The 19,156-nt window shown below is 38.1% G+C and overlaps 1 protein-coding gene across 1 annotated transcript; it reads right to left on the bottom strand.

The window, feature by feature from the left end:
- Positions 1–8,300: 8,300 nt before the first annotated feature.
- On the bottom strand, positions 8,301–18,328 carry LOC102224817 (gastrin-releasing peptide receptor-like). Its single transcript, XM_005798125.2, has 3 exons — positions 17,857–18,328; positions 13,059–13,410; positions 8,301–9,499 (listed from the first exon to the last, which is right to left on the bottom strand). The coding sequence occupies exons 1-3, from the start codon at positions 18,270–18,272 to the stop codon at positions 9,185–9,187; spliced, it is 1,083 nt and encodes a 360-aa protein (XP_005798182.1). The 5' UTR covers positions 18,273–18,328; the 3' UTR covers positions 8,301–9,184.
- Positions 18,329–19,156: the final 828 nt, after the last annotated feature.

Genomic DNA, 19,156 nt, shown 5'->3' with positions numbered 1-19,156 from the left:
AAATTAGTTTTTCTGATAACTCTGTAGGTAAGGGGGCTGACTCAGTACATCAGACCTAAACCCAAAAGAGCTTTTAAAACAGGCAATACAATTCTAAGAATAAAGTCTATTTCTCACAAGAACCAAAAACTCAAGTGGAAGTCACAAAGTTGTTTCTTTGAATCGACTGAAACCCAGCTGGTTGGGGTACCGGTGCCATACAAAATCCTGACTGCGTTTTGATTCGGTGCAGTGAAACACATGCGATTCGTTCCTGTTTTCTGCTTATTGATTGCACTGCTGCTGTAGTCTTGGTAACAGGCAGCTCCGTTTATTAAGAAATAACATTAGATCTAATTAAACATGGGAGGGGGGTCTCGAGTGAGATTCAGAATGACACAAAATGAAGGAAACAAATAAGTGTTATTTTTACAGTGCTGGACTGTAAAGGAGTAATCTGACTATTACCGAGAAAAGTCAAGAGTCAGGTCTAGAGATGTGGATTTAGTGCTCAGATCAAATTGACCAGATTTACAGCATCCCAAAGTATTCACACTCCTTAAGCATTTTCCCATTTTGTCTCATTTCAACTACAAACTTCAATATATTTCAAAAGGATTGTGGGAAACGTATTAACACATAATTTTTTCACAATTGTGCAGAAAATTTCAATCACATTTCACAACTTTTACTCTGACATCGCTAAGTAAAATTCAGTTCAACTAACTGGCTTCAAAAACCAGCTGCTTATCTATTATGAGTCTACAGAAAAGCAGCCAAGAAGCCCATGGTAACTAGCGGAGCAGCATAGATTCATTGGTCAGGTGGGAACAGTGGCAGTTTCTGATATGGGCAACAGGGGCAAGAGCCTCTAGGGCCTTTTCTCCTTCTTCCCCTCTCCTCCCTCGGTTGTCAAATCAGGTTAGTGGTCAACCAAACCCTCTGAAATGTTCCCTCACAATATGGAATAGAATAGAAGTACTTTATTCATCCCAGCAGGGAAATTACTTTGCAGTTACAGCATAGAGACAAGACACAATAACAACTACCACTGAGTAGTAGTTGTAGATAAAATAAAAAATAAAATATAAAATGCTGTTAATATAAAAACCAACTTAGAGCAGTCTTAGCTAGCTTGTGCGGATGTTACAGAAAGAGTCATAATGTGATAAACAGTTTTTTACCTTTAAAAAATCTTGAAGGCATGCCACCAGGCTAAACTGTGGAACAGATTGTTCCCCTCCACCCTCCCCTCCCACACACACATGCACTCACCTGCACACGTAATCCCCCCGCACCCCTCCCACACACCCCCACACACTTGCAGAAGTTTGTAAAGCTATGTTGGCTATCAACAGGGCACTTGTTTATAGTTAATAGGAAGAGTTCCGGACCAATAAAGAAAAGCAGACGCACACCGCACTTTTCAGAATTGTGTTTGTTAAACATCCATTGACTTCCAATGTCCACTATGCTGTATTATTATATTACCTGAAATTTCTGACTGTAGCCTGGTGAAAAATGTGAAAACGAACAACAGGTGTTCATACCTTTGCAAGGCTCTCGATTCATTGAACTATATTTAAATGATGGATGTGGGGCGAAACAACGGCCTCAGCTTTCTGCTCTGTGTTACACTAAACATCCGCCAGCAGTGATACTGATTTCTAACAGCTACTGATCTTAAGCAGGATTTTGTTCACGCAACCAACTCCCTAAGGCGCAGGTTGCTATTGATAGTAGCCACACAGGCACACCCGCTAGAAGGAAACAAACGCACCCAGTACAACACTTTCATTCTATTGGTTGAGAGGTTGCCAGGAGACGGTGCATTTTTGTTCCAGAAGCAAGCAGAAAATGTTTCATAAGCAAGCAAAGAGTCCCAGCATATGTCTGAGCGCGAGGAGAAGTCTTGAGTACATGAAATCCTGCTTTCAGACTGAAAACGTGTGCTCCTGGATTATAACAGAAAAATTCTCCCACATTAAAGACTTTAGGAAACCCTAGGGCATAAAAGAAAAAAGGTCAGATTACTAATTGAATGAAGCAGAGGAAATTAGTTGAATCCCCCTCTGCTTTGTTTATTTGTCTCTCAAGATTTCTCTCTGAGAAATTCAGAACACCTGGGGACATTGCTCTCGTTATATCTGGTACCACCATCTTGCTAATGTGTGTTTTTTTTTCTTTTTTTTCAATTCAGATTTACACTTCCCTTAATAAAAATTTACAAACAGAAACAAAACCCAAACTGAGGCTTGTAAAGGAGTGAAGGGTGAGCCGTGTTTGGACGCTCTGTGTTTGGTGGCTGGTGTTGCTCAAGGGGAATTAATTTCCAAATGCCACTCTGAAAGGTCACCTCAGCAGAGACCTGAAAAATGCTGTCCGGGCAGATTTGAATTGACAAGGCTTTAGCTAAATAGCGAAGAGAAAACCTCAGCCTTCAGAAGAACTGTCTGAAAGAGATGCACGCTGCTTTGCTACGCGTTTTTTTATTTCTGTAACCTTTGCTGGAGTCGCGAGTAAAGCAAGAAGACCTGTATTTCATTGGTGGATGAAATCAATTTGAGGGTGTTGTATGCCTTTCGCAGCGGGGTTACAAGAAGATGGTCCAACCAGTCAATGTCTGGCATTTTTACACTTGAGAATGATTCAACACTTTACTTTACAAATCCATTCAGATGTGCTCCTCTGAGAGAGAAGATAAGACAAACAGCCTGAGGGACTGTCTTGTGTGAAAAAATCAATTCAACTAAAAGCTTATTTTTCAAAAGTAATTGGGGCCTGCCATGCAAAGCAATGGCAGGAACCTATTACTCTACACCCAGCAAAGTGTCTCTTTATTATAATTCTTTATTTTTCTTCCGTCACCGTTAATGCGGCTCATACCGCTGGGTGCACACCTACAAATGAGGTATCAAAACGTGCAGAAAATTCACGCCATTGGAGCTATTATTTTTGGTGGGATTTGGGCTTAACGTGGCGACATAATTCGCAAAAAACTGCGAAAAAAAACCCATTATAAGTCAATGGGAAAAATCCTGGAAATACACTATTTTTGAGGATTTTCTGTGTCGTCACAAATTCACCTAGAAATGCCATTCAAATTTCATTTTGTAGATACTTCTGTGATCTCTTCGAAAGTGAAGACGGCTCGTCGATACCAGTTACGGTTTGTCCACAATTTGTCTCTAAGCGACCCAAAGTTTCTCATTTTTCCTAAAGTTAGAGTGCGTCTCTGGCTGCTTAGAGTGAGAGATGAAGACAACTTTTTCAACCCAAATCATTTTTGAAATCGCCATCACGCCCACAAATATCGCACGATTAGTATCAAAATCGGTCCTCACATTGATACGCCTGTCTGCTCCGGTAAAATGTTTTCGAAATTTATCTAGACCGTACGGTTTTCTGTCACGGTGCTTCAGAGCAAAGTCATGCGACAGGATTTTCTGAGGCTCTCAGGCTGTTTCACTAACACTTCACACCTTGGTGTGAAACTTATTTAACATAGCAACGGAGCTCAAGAGGCTATTGGCTGCTGGTTTGGACTACAAATACGCATCACTGTAGTTCTATCTATCCTCAGTTGAAACAGATCAGGACTGAGAACTGGCCTTTATAACTACTTGCTGCTATGGGCTGTATATAACTGATTTAACTCAGTAACTGTTACACATGGGATTAGTTTGGAACTTTAAAATTAAGCATATTGAAAATTTCAAAATAAAAGCCGAAATGAAGCATACTGAAAATTTCAAAATAAAAGCCTTGAATATTTTTACATCATGTAATTGCTCTTTTTGGCTTTATTTGACTTTTTCATCCAAAGCACTGTTACACATGGGATTAGTGTGGCAATTTAAAATTAAGCTTGATGAAAATTTCAAAATAAAAGCCTTGAATATTTTTACATCAGAAAATTGCTCTTTTGAGCTTTATATAACTGATTTAACCCAGCAATTGTTACACATGGGATTAGTGTGGCAATTTAAAATTAAGCTTGATGAAAATTTCAAAATAAAAGCCTTGAATATTTTTACATCAGGTAATTGCTGTTTTTGGCTTTATTTCACTTTTTCATCCAAAGCACTGTTACACATGGTATTAGTTTGGCCCTTTGAAATGAAGCTTAACAAAAATTTCAAAATAATAGCCTTGAATATTTTTACATCATGTAATTGCTCTTTTTGGCTTTATTTGACTTTTTCATCCAAAGCACTGTTACACATGGGATTAGTTTGGCCCTTTGAAATGAAGCATACTGAAAATTTCAAAATAAAAGCCTTGAATATTTTTACATCAACTACTTGCGTTTTCAGCATTATATAACTGATTTAACCCAATGACTATTACACATGGGATTAAAATAGACTGTTTTGCATGAGCAGCAGATAGATCCTCTATTGCACATGTGTCAAACTCAAGGCCCGCGGGCCACATGTGGCCCGCTACGTCATTTTATGTGGCCCTCTCCCACCTACCACCGTTTTACAGCCCCATTGATTGACTTAAAATAGGTTTTGAGCACGAATTGACTGGAAACTACATATCCCATAATGCCTTCCGATTCTTACCAACCAACATTACGGCTTCTCGCCACTAGAGTGCAGCAGAGTCACCTCAAGCTGATTATTAATTTTCCCAGCGAATAAAACTGAAACATCGACAAGCTAACAAGCTAAAAAGCGAAGTCCCGTGATGTTTCAATCGAGGACTTTTACCGTCTACTGCCCCCTGATTTGATGCCACAGCTTCGACTCCATGCAGCTCGTGTTTTGTCCACGTTTGGAAGCACCTATCTGTGCGAACAGATGTTTTCAATAATGACTTTAAACAAGACCAAGCACAGATCGCGCATTACTGACGAAAACCTACACGCCGTTTTGCGGATTGCCACAGAATAGAACTAAAACCAGACATCGACGAACTGACCAGGGGAAAACGGTGCCTGACATCCGGCCAGAAAACATTGGTAAGCACAAACAAACTACATTTAAATAGAATGAATGTAAAACCAAAACTCAGTATACTGGAATATGCATATAGTTTATTGATTTTGCTTGTGTTTTGTGTTTATTTACAGAACACAACACAATGAGGATGTGTGTGAGTTGGTGACAGGGTGAAGAGGGATCAGCGTTGTGTTCAAGGACAGGCAACGTCACCTCATTGTTTTGTTCTTATGTGAAATGCATGTTCGTTGTGTAATAAATAACGAAAAAGTTTTGTGAATGAAGTTGAGAGTTAATATCAAAACTTGTTTTTTATTATTTGTCTGCTTATCTTCAAAGCAGACAAAGAATAATTTTCCCAGCGAATAAAACTGAAACATCGACAAGCTAACGAGCTAAAGAGCGAAGTTTAGCTGAGCAGTTTAAAAATACTGAGCATATTTTTAAACTGCTCAGTTTAAAAATACTGTAATTTTTAAACTGAGCAGTAATTTTACATCCATGCAAACTCAAATGTAATATTTAAAACTTGAATACATAAAATCAGTTATTTAACAATATGAGGTGTTGTTTAAAAATAAAAAAGATAGCAATTTCTTTTTATTGCAGAGACATTAGATTCTTAAATTTATGGTATTCTTTAAATGTTGTAATTTTGGTTCATTGTAAACTTTACCTGTAAAAAGTTTGTAGAAATCTTTAACATAAGGTCAATATATATTTTTAAACTGTGATATGTTTTGTGTGTGTGCGTTATTGAAAATTTATATTTGTGACAATCATTAGGTAAATGCTAATGAACTGCCTTCCTGCAGTTTATGAGCATTGAACTGTTACTAAACAGTTCAATGCAAGGTTCATTAGCGTTAGCATTTTAGCTTCAATAAGCTATTAGCTATTTATTTTACTTTTTAGCAATGTTTAGTATACTGAATGGAGTAAATCAATTACAGAAAATATCCTAGTGATTTCCCACATACTGATGAAAGCAATGACGCTAACATTAGCGTTTCTGCTGATTTTAGCTGATATACTTACTTTATAATACTGAATGGTGCACGTCCGCCTCGCTTAACGTTCTTGCGATTCTCCGCGTGCCACTGATTACGTTGCGGCGTTCTTTAGCGTCGACGCCGATTTGTGGCGTGACGACGCCGGGCCCAGACCCACGGGCGCGCCTCGGCAGGCCCCGGCTAAATTTCTTCCGAAATTTTCTAGTTATTAATGATTACCCAGGAGACAGCATCACAGCGAGTCTCTTAAAGTGAGATGAAATACAGACAAATTTGACAGAAACATCTTTATAGTTTTTTAAAATTGGTCTTACTCTAATGGCATACATTTAATATATATATATATATTTAATCCTGTGAATAACAGAAGGTTTTTACAAGCGCAGGCTGAACTCCAGCAGGGTGGACGACTTGTCATCATTTGTTTGGTGTTCCTGGACAAAATCTCAACACAGCGGCAGAGAGGAGGGCGTCTGGTTTGGGAACCGTCAGGCCCCATGTTTGGATTTTGCACACAGTGTTGCTCTGTTGGCATCAGTTCAGGCATCTGCTCAGGGAAACTTCTGGGCACGTCTCTGTAATTGTTTAAGCTTCGTGTCCCATTTGAAGCCGACTCAGAACTGGAAATACCCTGGAATCTAAAGAACACATCCTCAAAATGCAGACAATGAGTTCATGTTAAGCCTGTAGATTCAGTTCAGTTAATCAGTCTTTTATGTTTTCTGTGTGCGCTGTTTTTTGTTGTTTTTAAAAAAAAAAAAAGTTTTTCTAGCATTTCCTCTAAACTTACAAACTTTAGCTAAACAACACAGACCAAGCACGATCAGATTTAATTAATTCTGCAGGTGCATGAAAACGTAAATGTAAGATTTAGTACTGACATGCATTTTGTCACAATGAAAGTCTAGATCTTATTTTTTTCCTTATTTCTTTCAGTCTTTAAATTAGATTTCTCATTTGCAGGATTTCATTTAAAAGACACAATCAAGAAAGCAAACAGTCCATAATCTACAGCCATGATTGTGGACTGTAGATCAAAGCAAAAACAGAAAAGACCCCACAGGAGATTAAGATAATAATCTGTAGACATGTAGATGTCAGTCAGTGCATAAGAGAGATAATGTATTTCTGCAGCATTAAAGGTCTTCTGTAGTGGAAATGTGGAAGTAAAAACAAACTTTCTGAGTTGGATGTCAAGTCAACCAAACTTAATGTTGCTCATTAATGACAAAAAAATAGATATTAAAACTTAAATGTGCATTGAGCCAGAATGATCAAAACAAAGCCTGTTCTAATTAGAAAAAAAAAAAGAAGAACATTTTTAAACGTTTCAGTTCACTGTCAATTTGTAAAGCTACATGAATTTGACTCTCTGGCTATAAAACACTAAGAAAATATTTCGTTTTCATGAGCAGCAATACAGCAACCTTGAACAGAATTTATGTTGGCGCCAAAAAAGGGCTTTAAAATCATACAAGATTTAGAAAACTCCATCTGCACAAATTTATTCATTTAAAGAAATTTAATCAGTGCAGAATTTTGGTAAAACCAGTGATAAAACAAACTCCATCGAAATCTGACGTGTGCAGACACAGATGGCTCTTTTAAATCAGGATGGAAAACAGTTTATAGCTGCATTTCAGTAAACGGCTCCTTTTTTTTTTCAAAAGTTGCGCTTTCAAATCTCCTTTTTAAAAATAATACTCAGCGTCTTAGTATTTTAAATGTATTTTGTGTTTCTCTTATCTCTGTTCCTTTGTGTTCTGTGAAGCACCTTCTGTTGCCTGTCATATAAATGTTGCTGTACAAATAACCATCTCTTGTCTAAGAAATAAAATCTCTGTGCACGTAACATCACCTGAGCAATGAAAACCTCAAAATGCCTCAGGTTAGTTATTCATGCTCTTTGCTAAGTGACATATTTCTGCAGCGGTTCATAAAATCAGTGTGTCCTTTCACAAGTGAAAGACATTATTCCCAGACTACTAACTATAAATGAATTAATTTATATTGACTCTCTGGCTATAAAACACTAAGAAAATATTTCGTTTTCATGAGCATCAATACAGCAACCCTATAGATATTGTTCTCCTTTCAGAAAAATTGGACACATAACCATTTAGAGAGGATTTCCTAAATTGTTTCCACCTCTTTGCCTCATCCTCACGCTCAGAAACTGTTAAGTTGTAAAACATGTTCAGTAAGTTGGATCATAGAGTTTAAATTCGTCACTATATAATTCATGTGGATAGTTTTTGCAAGACCCATATGTTTTTTTGGATGTTTAACTTTATTGCTGTCTGAATAATCAACAAATAAGTCAAAAATGTTTTGTAGTTTCTTTTTTATTTTGCGTCAAATGAAAAAGGACTACAATGTGATAATTTAAACAATGACAATAACAATACTCTACAGACGCAAAGTCAACAAAGACATCATAAACTCCATCACAGTTAGGTCCAAAATGGTCCAACAACAGTTTTTTTGTTTAAATACAGAACATTTAATAATTAATAACAACGTCTCAAGTGCAAAGGAGAAAGATATTTCCCTGTTTTTGTTTTTAATTGAGATGTTTCAACTCATGGAAAATCTTTTATTTTGTTCATGATAAAACAACCGTTAATTATTCAGCTCTGGATCTTGAAAATGTCCCCACATAAATTTCCCTTTTACTGTACATATTACCCATATTTGAAAATATAGATTACCATTCATGTAATATGAGCTGCTTAGAAAAGATGCTCCACGGAGTGACGGATGTTTGTGTCGTTTTTGGGACGTGTAAACTATAAGCAGTCACAGTGGATGAAATGGTTTCAAAAACTGGCAACGAAGCTCCAGCAAGGCCAAGCTGAAAGCTGAAAATCCACTTTCAGCTTTTTAAGCGACCACTACATCAAACCAAAACATGCAGAGTAAAGGAACAGCCTGTCTGGTTTATCAATATCGGAGCAATGAACACCCCTTTATTTGCATTATTTAAATCTCTTGCTAAACCACAAATGGCACAAACAGTGCTGTTGGATTTAAGTTTATATTTAACATTCAGAGAATACCTCCAACAAAAAAGATCCATTCCCACCATGGACTAGTTTACCAACCAGTATCTAAAATCAGCTTTACTGACGTTACTTCCCTTTCCCAACAAACTGAGAATAATTCACCAACACATTCAAGAGAATCAAAGGTAGCAGAGTCCTGGTAAAGCACATGTGTTTGGTTGGGGGAAACAGGACTCCTTCAGACGGAGGTCACGTTTGTACTCGCGCTGTTTTGACTGTACAGCCGTCTGGGAGAGCTGCAGCACAGCAGCTGGTTCCTGAAGTGCTTGCTGAAGCTCTTGCTCATCAAGTAAAGCGCAAAAGGATTCACGCAGGAGTTGGTGAAGGCCAGGATGCGAGCACACACGCTGGCGATGAAGTGAGCCAGCGACGTGTCCACCTGGTCGTAGTGGTAGGAGCGGTAGAGGTAGATGACGTGACTGGGGAGCCAGCAGAGAGCAAACAGGCCGACGAACACCAGCACGGTTTTGGCCAGTCGCTTCCTGGACTTGATCTGACAGTAGAAGAAGAAGGAGAAATTACACTAGAGTGTCTTCAGCAATTGTGTTACCACTTTAGCTTTAACTGGTTGTCATCAAATATTTGCCTGCACCACAGGTGTCAAACTCCAGTCCTCAAGGGCCTGCAAGTGTTTAGATGTGCCATAGGTACAAAACACTGGAATGAAATGGCTTAATTACCTCCTCCTTGTGTAGATCAGTTCTCCAGAGCCTTGCTAATGACCCAATTATTCTATTCAGGTGTGGTGCAGCAGAGGCACATCTAAAAGTTGCAGGACAGCGGCCCTTGAGGACTGGAGTTTGACATCCCTGGTACACACTGATATCCAAGTGAGGCTCACCTGTCACTCAGTGGAAAATTGGATCAATTTATTTTAATTGTTCACATTGAATGTATTTCAAAGAAAATTGCCCAATTATACATCTGAAAATCAAGCAAAGGAGAGCATCTTGCACCTGAAAATGACAAATAAAATGGTGCAAGCGTATTTATGTGTTAGAAAAAACAACAGAGGATCTAGACTTGAAACTCAATGCTCACAGATGCTCTCCACCAAAACTGACTGAGCGCGAACATTTTTGCAAAGGTGAATGGGCAAAACTTGCATTCGGTAGATGAATAAAACAGAGACGAACCCAAAAAGACTTGCAGATGGAATTATAGTGAAAGGTGGTTCTGCAAGGCATGAAAGCAGGAAAGCAGATTACACTCATACACTTTCCATACTTTCTCTTTTTTTTGCTTAAAATAACATTTAAAAACTATTTATCCTTTCCGCCTCGCCATTATGCTTTACTTTGTGATGGTCTGTGATGGATACAATGCTCCAAGTCTGTATTTGTAATGTCACAAATATGGTGTCATGGTCAAGGGGTAAAAATAGTGTAATAAGAGGAAATGTTACTGTACAGAACCTGTGTTGCTATCCATCAGATTCAGTTTTTTTACCCAGGTTTGTGCACACAGGCAAGGAATCTGATTCTGATTCCACTTTGCTCTCAGAAAAAAACATTAAGAATATAAACTGATTAAAAAAACTCCCTAGATACAAGTGGGGGGCATCTTGTATTCTCAGATATAAGCTGCTGAACTGAGCTTCCTCCGCAGAGCGGCTGGGTCTCTCCCTCAGAGAAAGAGTGAGGAGCTCGGAGTGGAGCTGCTACTCCTCCACACTGAAAGGAGTCAGCTGAGGTGAAAATAAGAAGTTTTTTCTTCCAGAAATACTTAATTAGTAGCTATTTGTTCTTTATAGCCTGGACTAACACCAAACAGCGTCTTGCAGATTTTCAAAAAGGAACTATTTGATTCACAGCTCTTAAGTGGTGAGATTTAGTCGATTAACTTGGAAACAAGACAACTACCGGAGGGAAGAAAATCTTCTTTACACTTCCTTTGAGATCAGCACTTCAGACATCATCACTTCTTTGTATAATCCATAGACAATCAAGAGTGTAAAGAGCAAAGCAGGTTAACCGTGAACCTTCTGGACCGAGAGAATTGAGAAGCAACCAGAGCTACTGAAAGACCCTGACAGAGACAATCTGTGGTATAGAAATACTGGCAGGCTGGTTTTCATGATTATTTCTAACAGATCATTTCCTTTTTATTCAATTTGCACAAGGAAATTAGTCACAAAATAACCATCATTCCCTGCAGGTGCCTTAGCATATTTCAATTGGTTTTATATAGAATATGTTTGTTGTCACGTCCATGTAAAAACTAAAAACAGTCAAATAGGTGTTTTTCTTTAGGAAATAATCCGAGTCTCTTTTAGCTAAAATGACATAATGGTGTACCTTTCCTTTTATACGTCGATGTTCATTCTGTCTAACTTTTGCTTTCTTTGTTTGAGCAGCCTTCCTTTTCTACTGACAATAGACGAGGGAAAAATTTGTATTCATCCATCAGATGCTGCTGCTACATCCAATATAAAAATCAATTACTGTTGTTTTGGGTGCGAAGCCTCTTGTCTGCAGTAAAGCGGAGAATTTTACTTTAAGTATTCAGTGAAGAAGCGCCACTCCAGACACAGCTTTAGACTCAATAATCAAAGAATAAAACTTGGAGTTGTATATTTTATGAAGGTATATGTGCTGATAGTTGCTTCTTGTGGCAATAAGGGAGAATGAGGGAATATGAAGTTGTGTTGCTGTTTGACAGAATGATAAATATCTTATGCAATTGTACTGAAGGTTACAGTAATATAAACCTCATGTTTATATTAAATCCCAATAAAGATGGTCTTTAAAAATGTATCCTTATGGCAGCAGCACAATCTTGCCCTCAAGGTTGCTAAGCTCTCTAGAAATTGTACGGATTTGTCTTTATGTTTTTTTTCCAGGCCTGGATGAGTTTGAAAAATGTGTTTTATGCATTTTGTTTTAAATGTGTGTTTATTTTTACTGTACTTTTTTTCTTGGTGAGTGTAAAAAAATATGTAGTATTAATTTAAAATAAATGGATTTGCTTTGCCTTTGACTTGCTTCATCGCATTTTGAGATTTTACCCATCAGTTTATTGTCTTTTCATGGTCAATAAAAAGCCATTTGACCTCCTGCTTGATCCTTAAGCAACATAAATTCAAACTGAACAACTGAACTGTGGCTTTTACATTTGGACTAAAATGCCAAATTGTTCTTTTTTTTCAGCTTACACAAACAAAATTCTCAGATTGTCTTTTTTTTGTCAAGAATTTTTTTTCTTTGAAAATCCTCAAATATTACCAATTAATAATTTCCAAAAAGTAAACACAACAGAAACATTTATAAAGCTGGTACTTTTCTTTTACTCTTTTATAACAGGAGCTGCAAAGTTCTTGGAAGAAATGGGTCCATTAGTAACATCATATTTATACCCAAATTAAGCAAAGACATCAGTTTCTGATTAAAACTTTAGAGAAAATCTGATCAGCTGTGAAAGAGCATTGATTTAAAGAGCACTTCGGTTTTGTTCTGAAACATTGATAGAGCTACAAACAATTGTGTCAAATTTGATTTAATTAGATTGTTTTACTAACAGAATAAATGTACTCAAATTAAATATTGGATTTCTTTTCAGTATGGGGTTTTGCTGCAGCAAAAAAGGTGACTTTGTTTTGAGGGTTTTTAACAAGAGCTTTCGTTTTACTGCTTTCAATGTTTATTGTATTTTTGTTTCATTGATGCGTCAGTTTCATCTTTCCTTTTTCTACAAAATGCCATTTATTCCAGCTTTCTAATCATCTTGCTATTGTGTTTTATTCTTGTCTTAATTCTTGTCTTTTTAATAGTTTTTAAATCTGTAGTAGGTCCTTAATGAACAAACTTTACTTTATAAGTCTTCATCAGTGGTGTGAACAACTTTGTAAGTGTTTTGTGTGAAATTGGGTCCTGTGTATTTGATTTTTTGTGTCATGGAAATCACTTTTTACCTCTGAGAGATGAATTTTTTTTTGCAGTTTGTCTCAAGTCTTTGTTGTGCATAAGAGAGTTTTACGTCATCCTAAATATGTGATGGATGATAAATAAACACGGCCGTTTACTAAAGTTTCACTGTGGCGTCCCGATCCACACCTGTTTGTGGAGATGCAGGTGTCCCTCTGCAGAGATGTCTGCTGAGCTCCGGATCAGGCTGCGAGCGATGAAGCAGTAGTAAACAGAGATGATGAGCAGAGGGATGACGTAGAAGACGAGGAAGGAGGCAGTGGAGTGGATCTTCGGATGCAGTTCTCCGGCGTGCGGATAGGGGGCGCACGTCACAAACGTCACGTTGGTGTAGCTGGTGGTGAAGGTGTGCAGGTCGGAGAAGACGGCCTCGGGAATGGCCAGGGTGACAGAGAGCATCCAGATGGTCCCAACGCGCAGGCCGATGCTTAGAGTGGCGCTCGATCTGTTGATGTCCAACGGTTTGACGATAGCTTGGTACCTGAGAAACGAAGACCAGGTTTTGGCTGTCAGCTTTTTCTCAAAATCAGACAAATTCTTGACCTTGACCTTGAGTTAGCAATCAGTTAAATCTAGAATTAGGTTTATTGGTCCAATTTCGATGACTGCTTCAGTAAAAGAAACATCCATCAAGCAAAGCACAACTAATAAAACTGTATTGGTCTCAGGGGGTTAATAAACTAGTTCTAAGTTTTCACTTCAACCTAAAATGGAAAAGCAACAAAGGAAAATTACTTCAAAGAGCAGAACCATCTGAGTCTGTTAGCTTTCACCCCACAATAAAATTGAAGAGACTCCATTTGTGGTTGAAATGTTGCCATGTACAGTAATAAAAGCAGCTTGTGATTCTCCTCAGGCAGTTACCACATTTCCAGGTGGCTGATATAAAAACCCACTTTGAAGACATTTTTCCTGTGTCCTCTGTGACTTCACTGCTTGGTCCCTTAAGGTTTTCTCATAATAAAGTGGAAGAGATTGGGAACAACACCTACACAGACACAAATTGGTCGGCCACATAAAATCTCAGCGTGACATCAGAGGATGCTGTTGTGCAGCATGAAGAGAGGTCACCAAGTTTCTGCCAAGTCAATAACTGCAGGTCTCTAAACGTCACGTATTCTTTCGATGCATTGCAACGTCAGATCCAAGCTCTTTGTGTGCGTTGCAGTCTTCATGTAACCAGGTCCAAAAGCAGGAGGAGGTTTTCAGATTTAAGCATACCTCCATCAAACATTAGCATGAAGCCGGCAGTTCAAGTCATGAAGAAAAAGAGCTCATTTGTAAAAAGCTAACTTCACAACAGAGGAAATCAAAGCAAGCTTTGAATGACAGGAACAGCAGGCTAACTACACTGCATGTGGAGAACATCTGATTAATCCTGACTGCTGGTGAATGTCCAATCCAAACACACTTGCCTAACTCTGATATGTTCTCTTCTCAGAAGAACAAGATGGCAGTAGAATAAGGCTGAAAACGCTAAAAGCTTTTGACATGTTATTGCGCTTTATCTCCACTAAAAGTGAAGATAGATATCTCTCTCTGTCATGATAGCTCTATGTGTTCGCTCTATCTATGAGCTCCACAATCGACAAATCATCTCTGCACTTAAAACTTCAAAGCTCTACCGACCTTAGTTTTCAATACTTAAAAGAAAAATGTTTTTCTTCTCTTTGTAAATGAATGCTGTGTCTCTGGACTAAAGAATCAAAACAAAACAACAACCGACTTAAGATTGCTTTTGCAATACTTGCTGGCGTTTAGGTGGCTATGCTTGGAAAAATTTTATATTTTTAAAGAATTACACCATGGATTTTAAGTTACATTGGTCTAGCAAATTGATGTTTATTTAATAATCTTGAAGCAGTATGCATACTAAATTGTTGGTGTTTTGTGATAGGAAAAAAAAAAACCCTCCTGAAATTATAAAAATAAATAAATAAAGTGTTTTTAAAAAATCCTGGGTTGGTTGATGGATTCTTTTTGTTGAGTAGTAAAACTGACTTTTTCCCAAAATGAATCCAATTTTATACAAATATTTGGTTTTAGTAAGTGGCTGTTTCAGCTTAACATGTGAATGTTTTTGTGTTTCTCAAACAAACTGTAAAGCATTGAAATAGCTGCACTTTCAATATAAACTACTACAAATTTTGAATTAGATTTTTCTACAATAAGACTTAGAAATGTTCGTGAACTTTTATTCTATTTTAATGGCATTTTATTTGGCATTTAGACATCAGTGTGCTCAAACAGACATTTTTGCACAGTTTCTGGGAGAAGAAGGAAAGCATTTTTGGATGATTGCTTCCCTGGAGGGTCAGTTGGAAGGTTTATGGATCTTCTCAAACAATTTTTAATGAAACAAAATGGTTGGATAATTCTGACAGAGAGCTGTATTTGCTCCCAATGGCATACTGAGGACTTTTCCAGCTGTCCACCTTAATATAAATGAATAAACTATGCAAATACTTGTGTTTTATAGAAATCTTCATCTTTATCTACATGGTGATGTTCTGAAAGCAGAGCAATGTTGACAAATTTGATCTAAATCCTATTTTTCCTGTGTAACAGAGAATGGAGCGTGTTAAAAAGTCTAGCATTTATATTAATTTCGTGAATTATAAAGTCTTTCTTGATATATGTAAAACTATACCTGCCAAATAAATCTATAGATAGAGCGAGGTCTATGTCCAGACATGCAGGGTACTTCCTGGAAAGGTCACCAGTCCATCGCAGGGCAACATGTAGACAACAAACAAACAAGCAACATGCACACACACTCTCACACAATTTAAAGAGACCCATTAACCTAAAAGTCATGTTTCTGGGCAGGGAGAGGAAGTCAGAGTACCCAGAGTACCAACGAATCCACAGGAGCAAGATGCAAACTGCATGCAGGAAGAACCAAGGCCAGGATTCAGAAAAGGATCTTCTGCCTACAAGCCAGTTTTATATGCAACCCACATAAACCTCTCTACTTAATATGTGTAAATTTAGGATGCTAATCTTACAGTTTTTCAGAAGAGAAGAAGTATGTTTCTGTCAATTTTCTTAAACAAAGTTTGATAATTCACTACATCTGTGCAGAAAAGTCAGTATCTGCCAACAGACGCTCATACTGGGCCTTGTACTGCTGGAGGTCCATTCCAGGCAAAATTTTGCAAAGCGTGATAAAAAAAAAAAAAAAAAAGAAGAAATAAAAATTGCATATATTATTTGCCTGGGAGATTGCTGCACGGCTTGGCTGCTAAAACAATGAATAATTCCACTGAACAAAATCAAAACGGTACCAGAGCAGCGGTAATCAGAGGGGGAAATCCCAGGCAGAACTTGTGCCTTTGGGCAAACAGATTTATCAGCCTAGATTTGGAGAACTGCTCATCAGAACTAATCCTCTGAATCTCTAAAACAGTGCAAGTATGCTGCAGTATTTTAACAGAATTAGTTTTATTGAGGTTTCTGTGGGATTCTTTTTATAAAAATAGAATCAGTTCAATTTGAACTGAAATTGAACTTTTCAGTGAAATTGAACTCAGTTCAATTCAGTGAAATGCTAAGAACATTAAGTAGGTTAAATGCTTTGTGTTGACACCATTGCAAAAATGTTAGAATGAATGGCCAAGGAAAGAGATGGTCTTTAATAAGGAAGTGTCAGAGTTCAAAAGCTGCATTGCTCTATTTATGATTAATAGTCGCTACCATTTACCTGTCAGGGTCTGCAGAGGAAGATGAAACTGTAAAATCTGCAAATCTACTGCAGAACCAACGAGGAAAGACGGAGGCTTGGTGGCTCATGCTATTGTCCACCACTGATGCTGACCCCACCCTCTACTTCGCCCCTTGTTTTTAGCTTTATAATATTAGATATGTTCAGGAGAGGAAAGGATAGACCTTGGTATGGTGCAACATTTAAGCTTTTTATCTTGTGTTTCATCAGCTTTATTATAGTTGATATTTTCTGTGCACCTTTTTAATGCTTGGTATGTTTTCCTGGTTGTTTTCAATGTTGTGGATTCAAATCAATGTTTACATGTATTTATTTATTTACTTAATCAATTTTCTGTCTGTTTCATGTATCGGCTTATTACAAGGCAGTCAGAATAGTGAATTGTGACAAGTTAATTTCACATTTTCCTGAATTGTTGTCTAGACCAGTGTTTCCCAACCCTGGTCCTCAAGGCCCACTGTCCTACATGTTTTAGAGGTTTCCCTGCTTTAATGTGCCTGATTCAACTGATTGCAGTTCAACAAACGCCTGTTAATCAGTCATCAATTGAAATCAGCTGGACTGAAGCAAGGAAACACTTTAAACATTTAGGACAGTGTGCCTTGAGGACCAGGGTTGGGAAACACTGGTCTAGACAGTAACTTGCCTTGGCTAATTTTTATTTATTGTCCCAGTAAGGCTTTTCTATTAACAATACAGTTTGACAATGAAGCTTCCCTTTTTGAGTGTGTAGTCATGGCAAAAAAAAAAAAAAGATACTGGATCACATGTTTACAGAAAAGACTATTAATGTGAATTTAAAAGTGTAGACACTATGCTTTATGAGGCTGAATAACATTTTCTAACATAATAAATGTGCTGACTTTTATTTGTAATATAATATAATATAATATAATATAATATAATATAATATAATATAATATAATATAATATATCTTGTGGAGGATCTAGATTTTTAAAATTTTATTTTCAGCCACAGCAACATCCCCAATTAAACCTCAACATGCTTTAGTCTGGTAATTGGTCGCCTTCAAAACTTTCTGCAGGCGCTCTTGCAAATATAGTGGATTAATATTATTCAGCGTGCTGTAAAATATATAAATAGTGCTGCGAACAGCTCAATTTAAACATAGCGATGCGTAAAAATGACATTTCGAAGTTGAAACAGCCCATATCGCGGCTCCGGTCTGCGCGGCAGGTTACCGGTCAGCGGAGAGCGCAGTCAGGGTGAACACGGAGACCCCCACGGAGGTGAGCTGGATGAAGGGGATCAGCTTGCAGCCGACGCGCCCGAACAGCCACTCGTCCACCAGGTAGCGGCTGGCGTCCACCGGGGCGCAGGTCACCAGCAGCAGCAGGTCCCCCAGAGCCAGGCTGGACAGGAACAGGTTGGGCACCGTGCGCATGGACTTCACCAGCAGACACGTCTTCATCAGAGTGATATTCCCGACCAGACCCACCAGGATGATGAGCCCGTAAACCGCAGCGATTCCGATGCCCGGGAGCCAGACGGCGTACTGGTAACGCTCCGCGCTGGAGTCCCAGAGCATCTTGGAGACATTGAGGAGCAAAGCTTCGCTGTCCTCCAGCGACGAAGTCAACTGATTCTCCAGGGACATCGCGGCTTGAGAGTGAAGGACACAGACTGATGAGCTGCTGATGGTTTTCTGGCAGCTTTATAAACTATTTGCCCTCCTACAGGGTCGTGCGTCACTCCATGGAGCATAGGATGGATACTGGAGGGATGGAGCTAAGAAATTTGTACTTGTATGAAAAGATCTGACAAAATTTAAATCACAGATAGACTGAAAGAGAAAATACTGGTTTACAAGTTCAAATGGTGATAAAGGTGGTCAACCCAGCTGTGAAGAATACTTTATCTTACATTTAAACTGTGAATGGAAGCAGCCAAAAGTCTCTCTGTTGTCTTCATGTATGTAGTTGTTTTGTGCAGACAGGGACACATAAAAAGTAAAATCCAAGATAAAAAAATACATAATTTTATTACCTCGGAAACACAAGCAACACGTTGGGGCCATTGACTGTGTAGCTGTTGATTCAACTAAAGCTCTCTGGTGTAACTCTAGTATTGACTGATTGATTATCCCTTTGAATTAAAGATCTTTATTTCACAAAAAGTGTGTGGAACAGCAAGACTACTTAATGGGGAACCCTCTTGAGCTGTGAATTTATAAAGCTCAAGATAAATCACTTTTATAACTTTTCTTTTGAAACTGAATCTCTGGAAAATGCTCATTCGGTGGTTCCAGGAAGCGTCCGCGTCAAACTATTGAGCATGCTCCTGTGAGAAAGATCTGCCTGGAAAAGAGGCATGGTCTCTGTTTAGAACAACAGACTGCTGTATCTGCTGCTATGTGATATGTGATATAATTTATGTAGAACCAGTGATTTTATGTTAGACAGCAGCTTGGATTTTTGTGTCAGAAAAGTGACTTTTTGGCTTATTTTACCAAAAAAAAAAAACACAACAAAAAAAACCCCA

This window comes from Xiphophorus maculatus, chromosome 7, assembly GCF_002775205.1.
Source record: "Xiphophorus maculatus strain JP 163 A chromosome 7, X_maculatus-5.0-male, whole genome shotgun sequence".
NCBI lineage: Eukaryota > Metazoa > Chordata > Actinopteri > Cyprinodontiformes > Poeciliidae > Xiphophorus > Xiphophorus maculatus.
The sequence above is the reverse complement of the archived record's forward strand: the minus strand, read 5'-3'. Positions and strand labels throughout refer to the sequence as shown.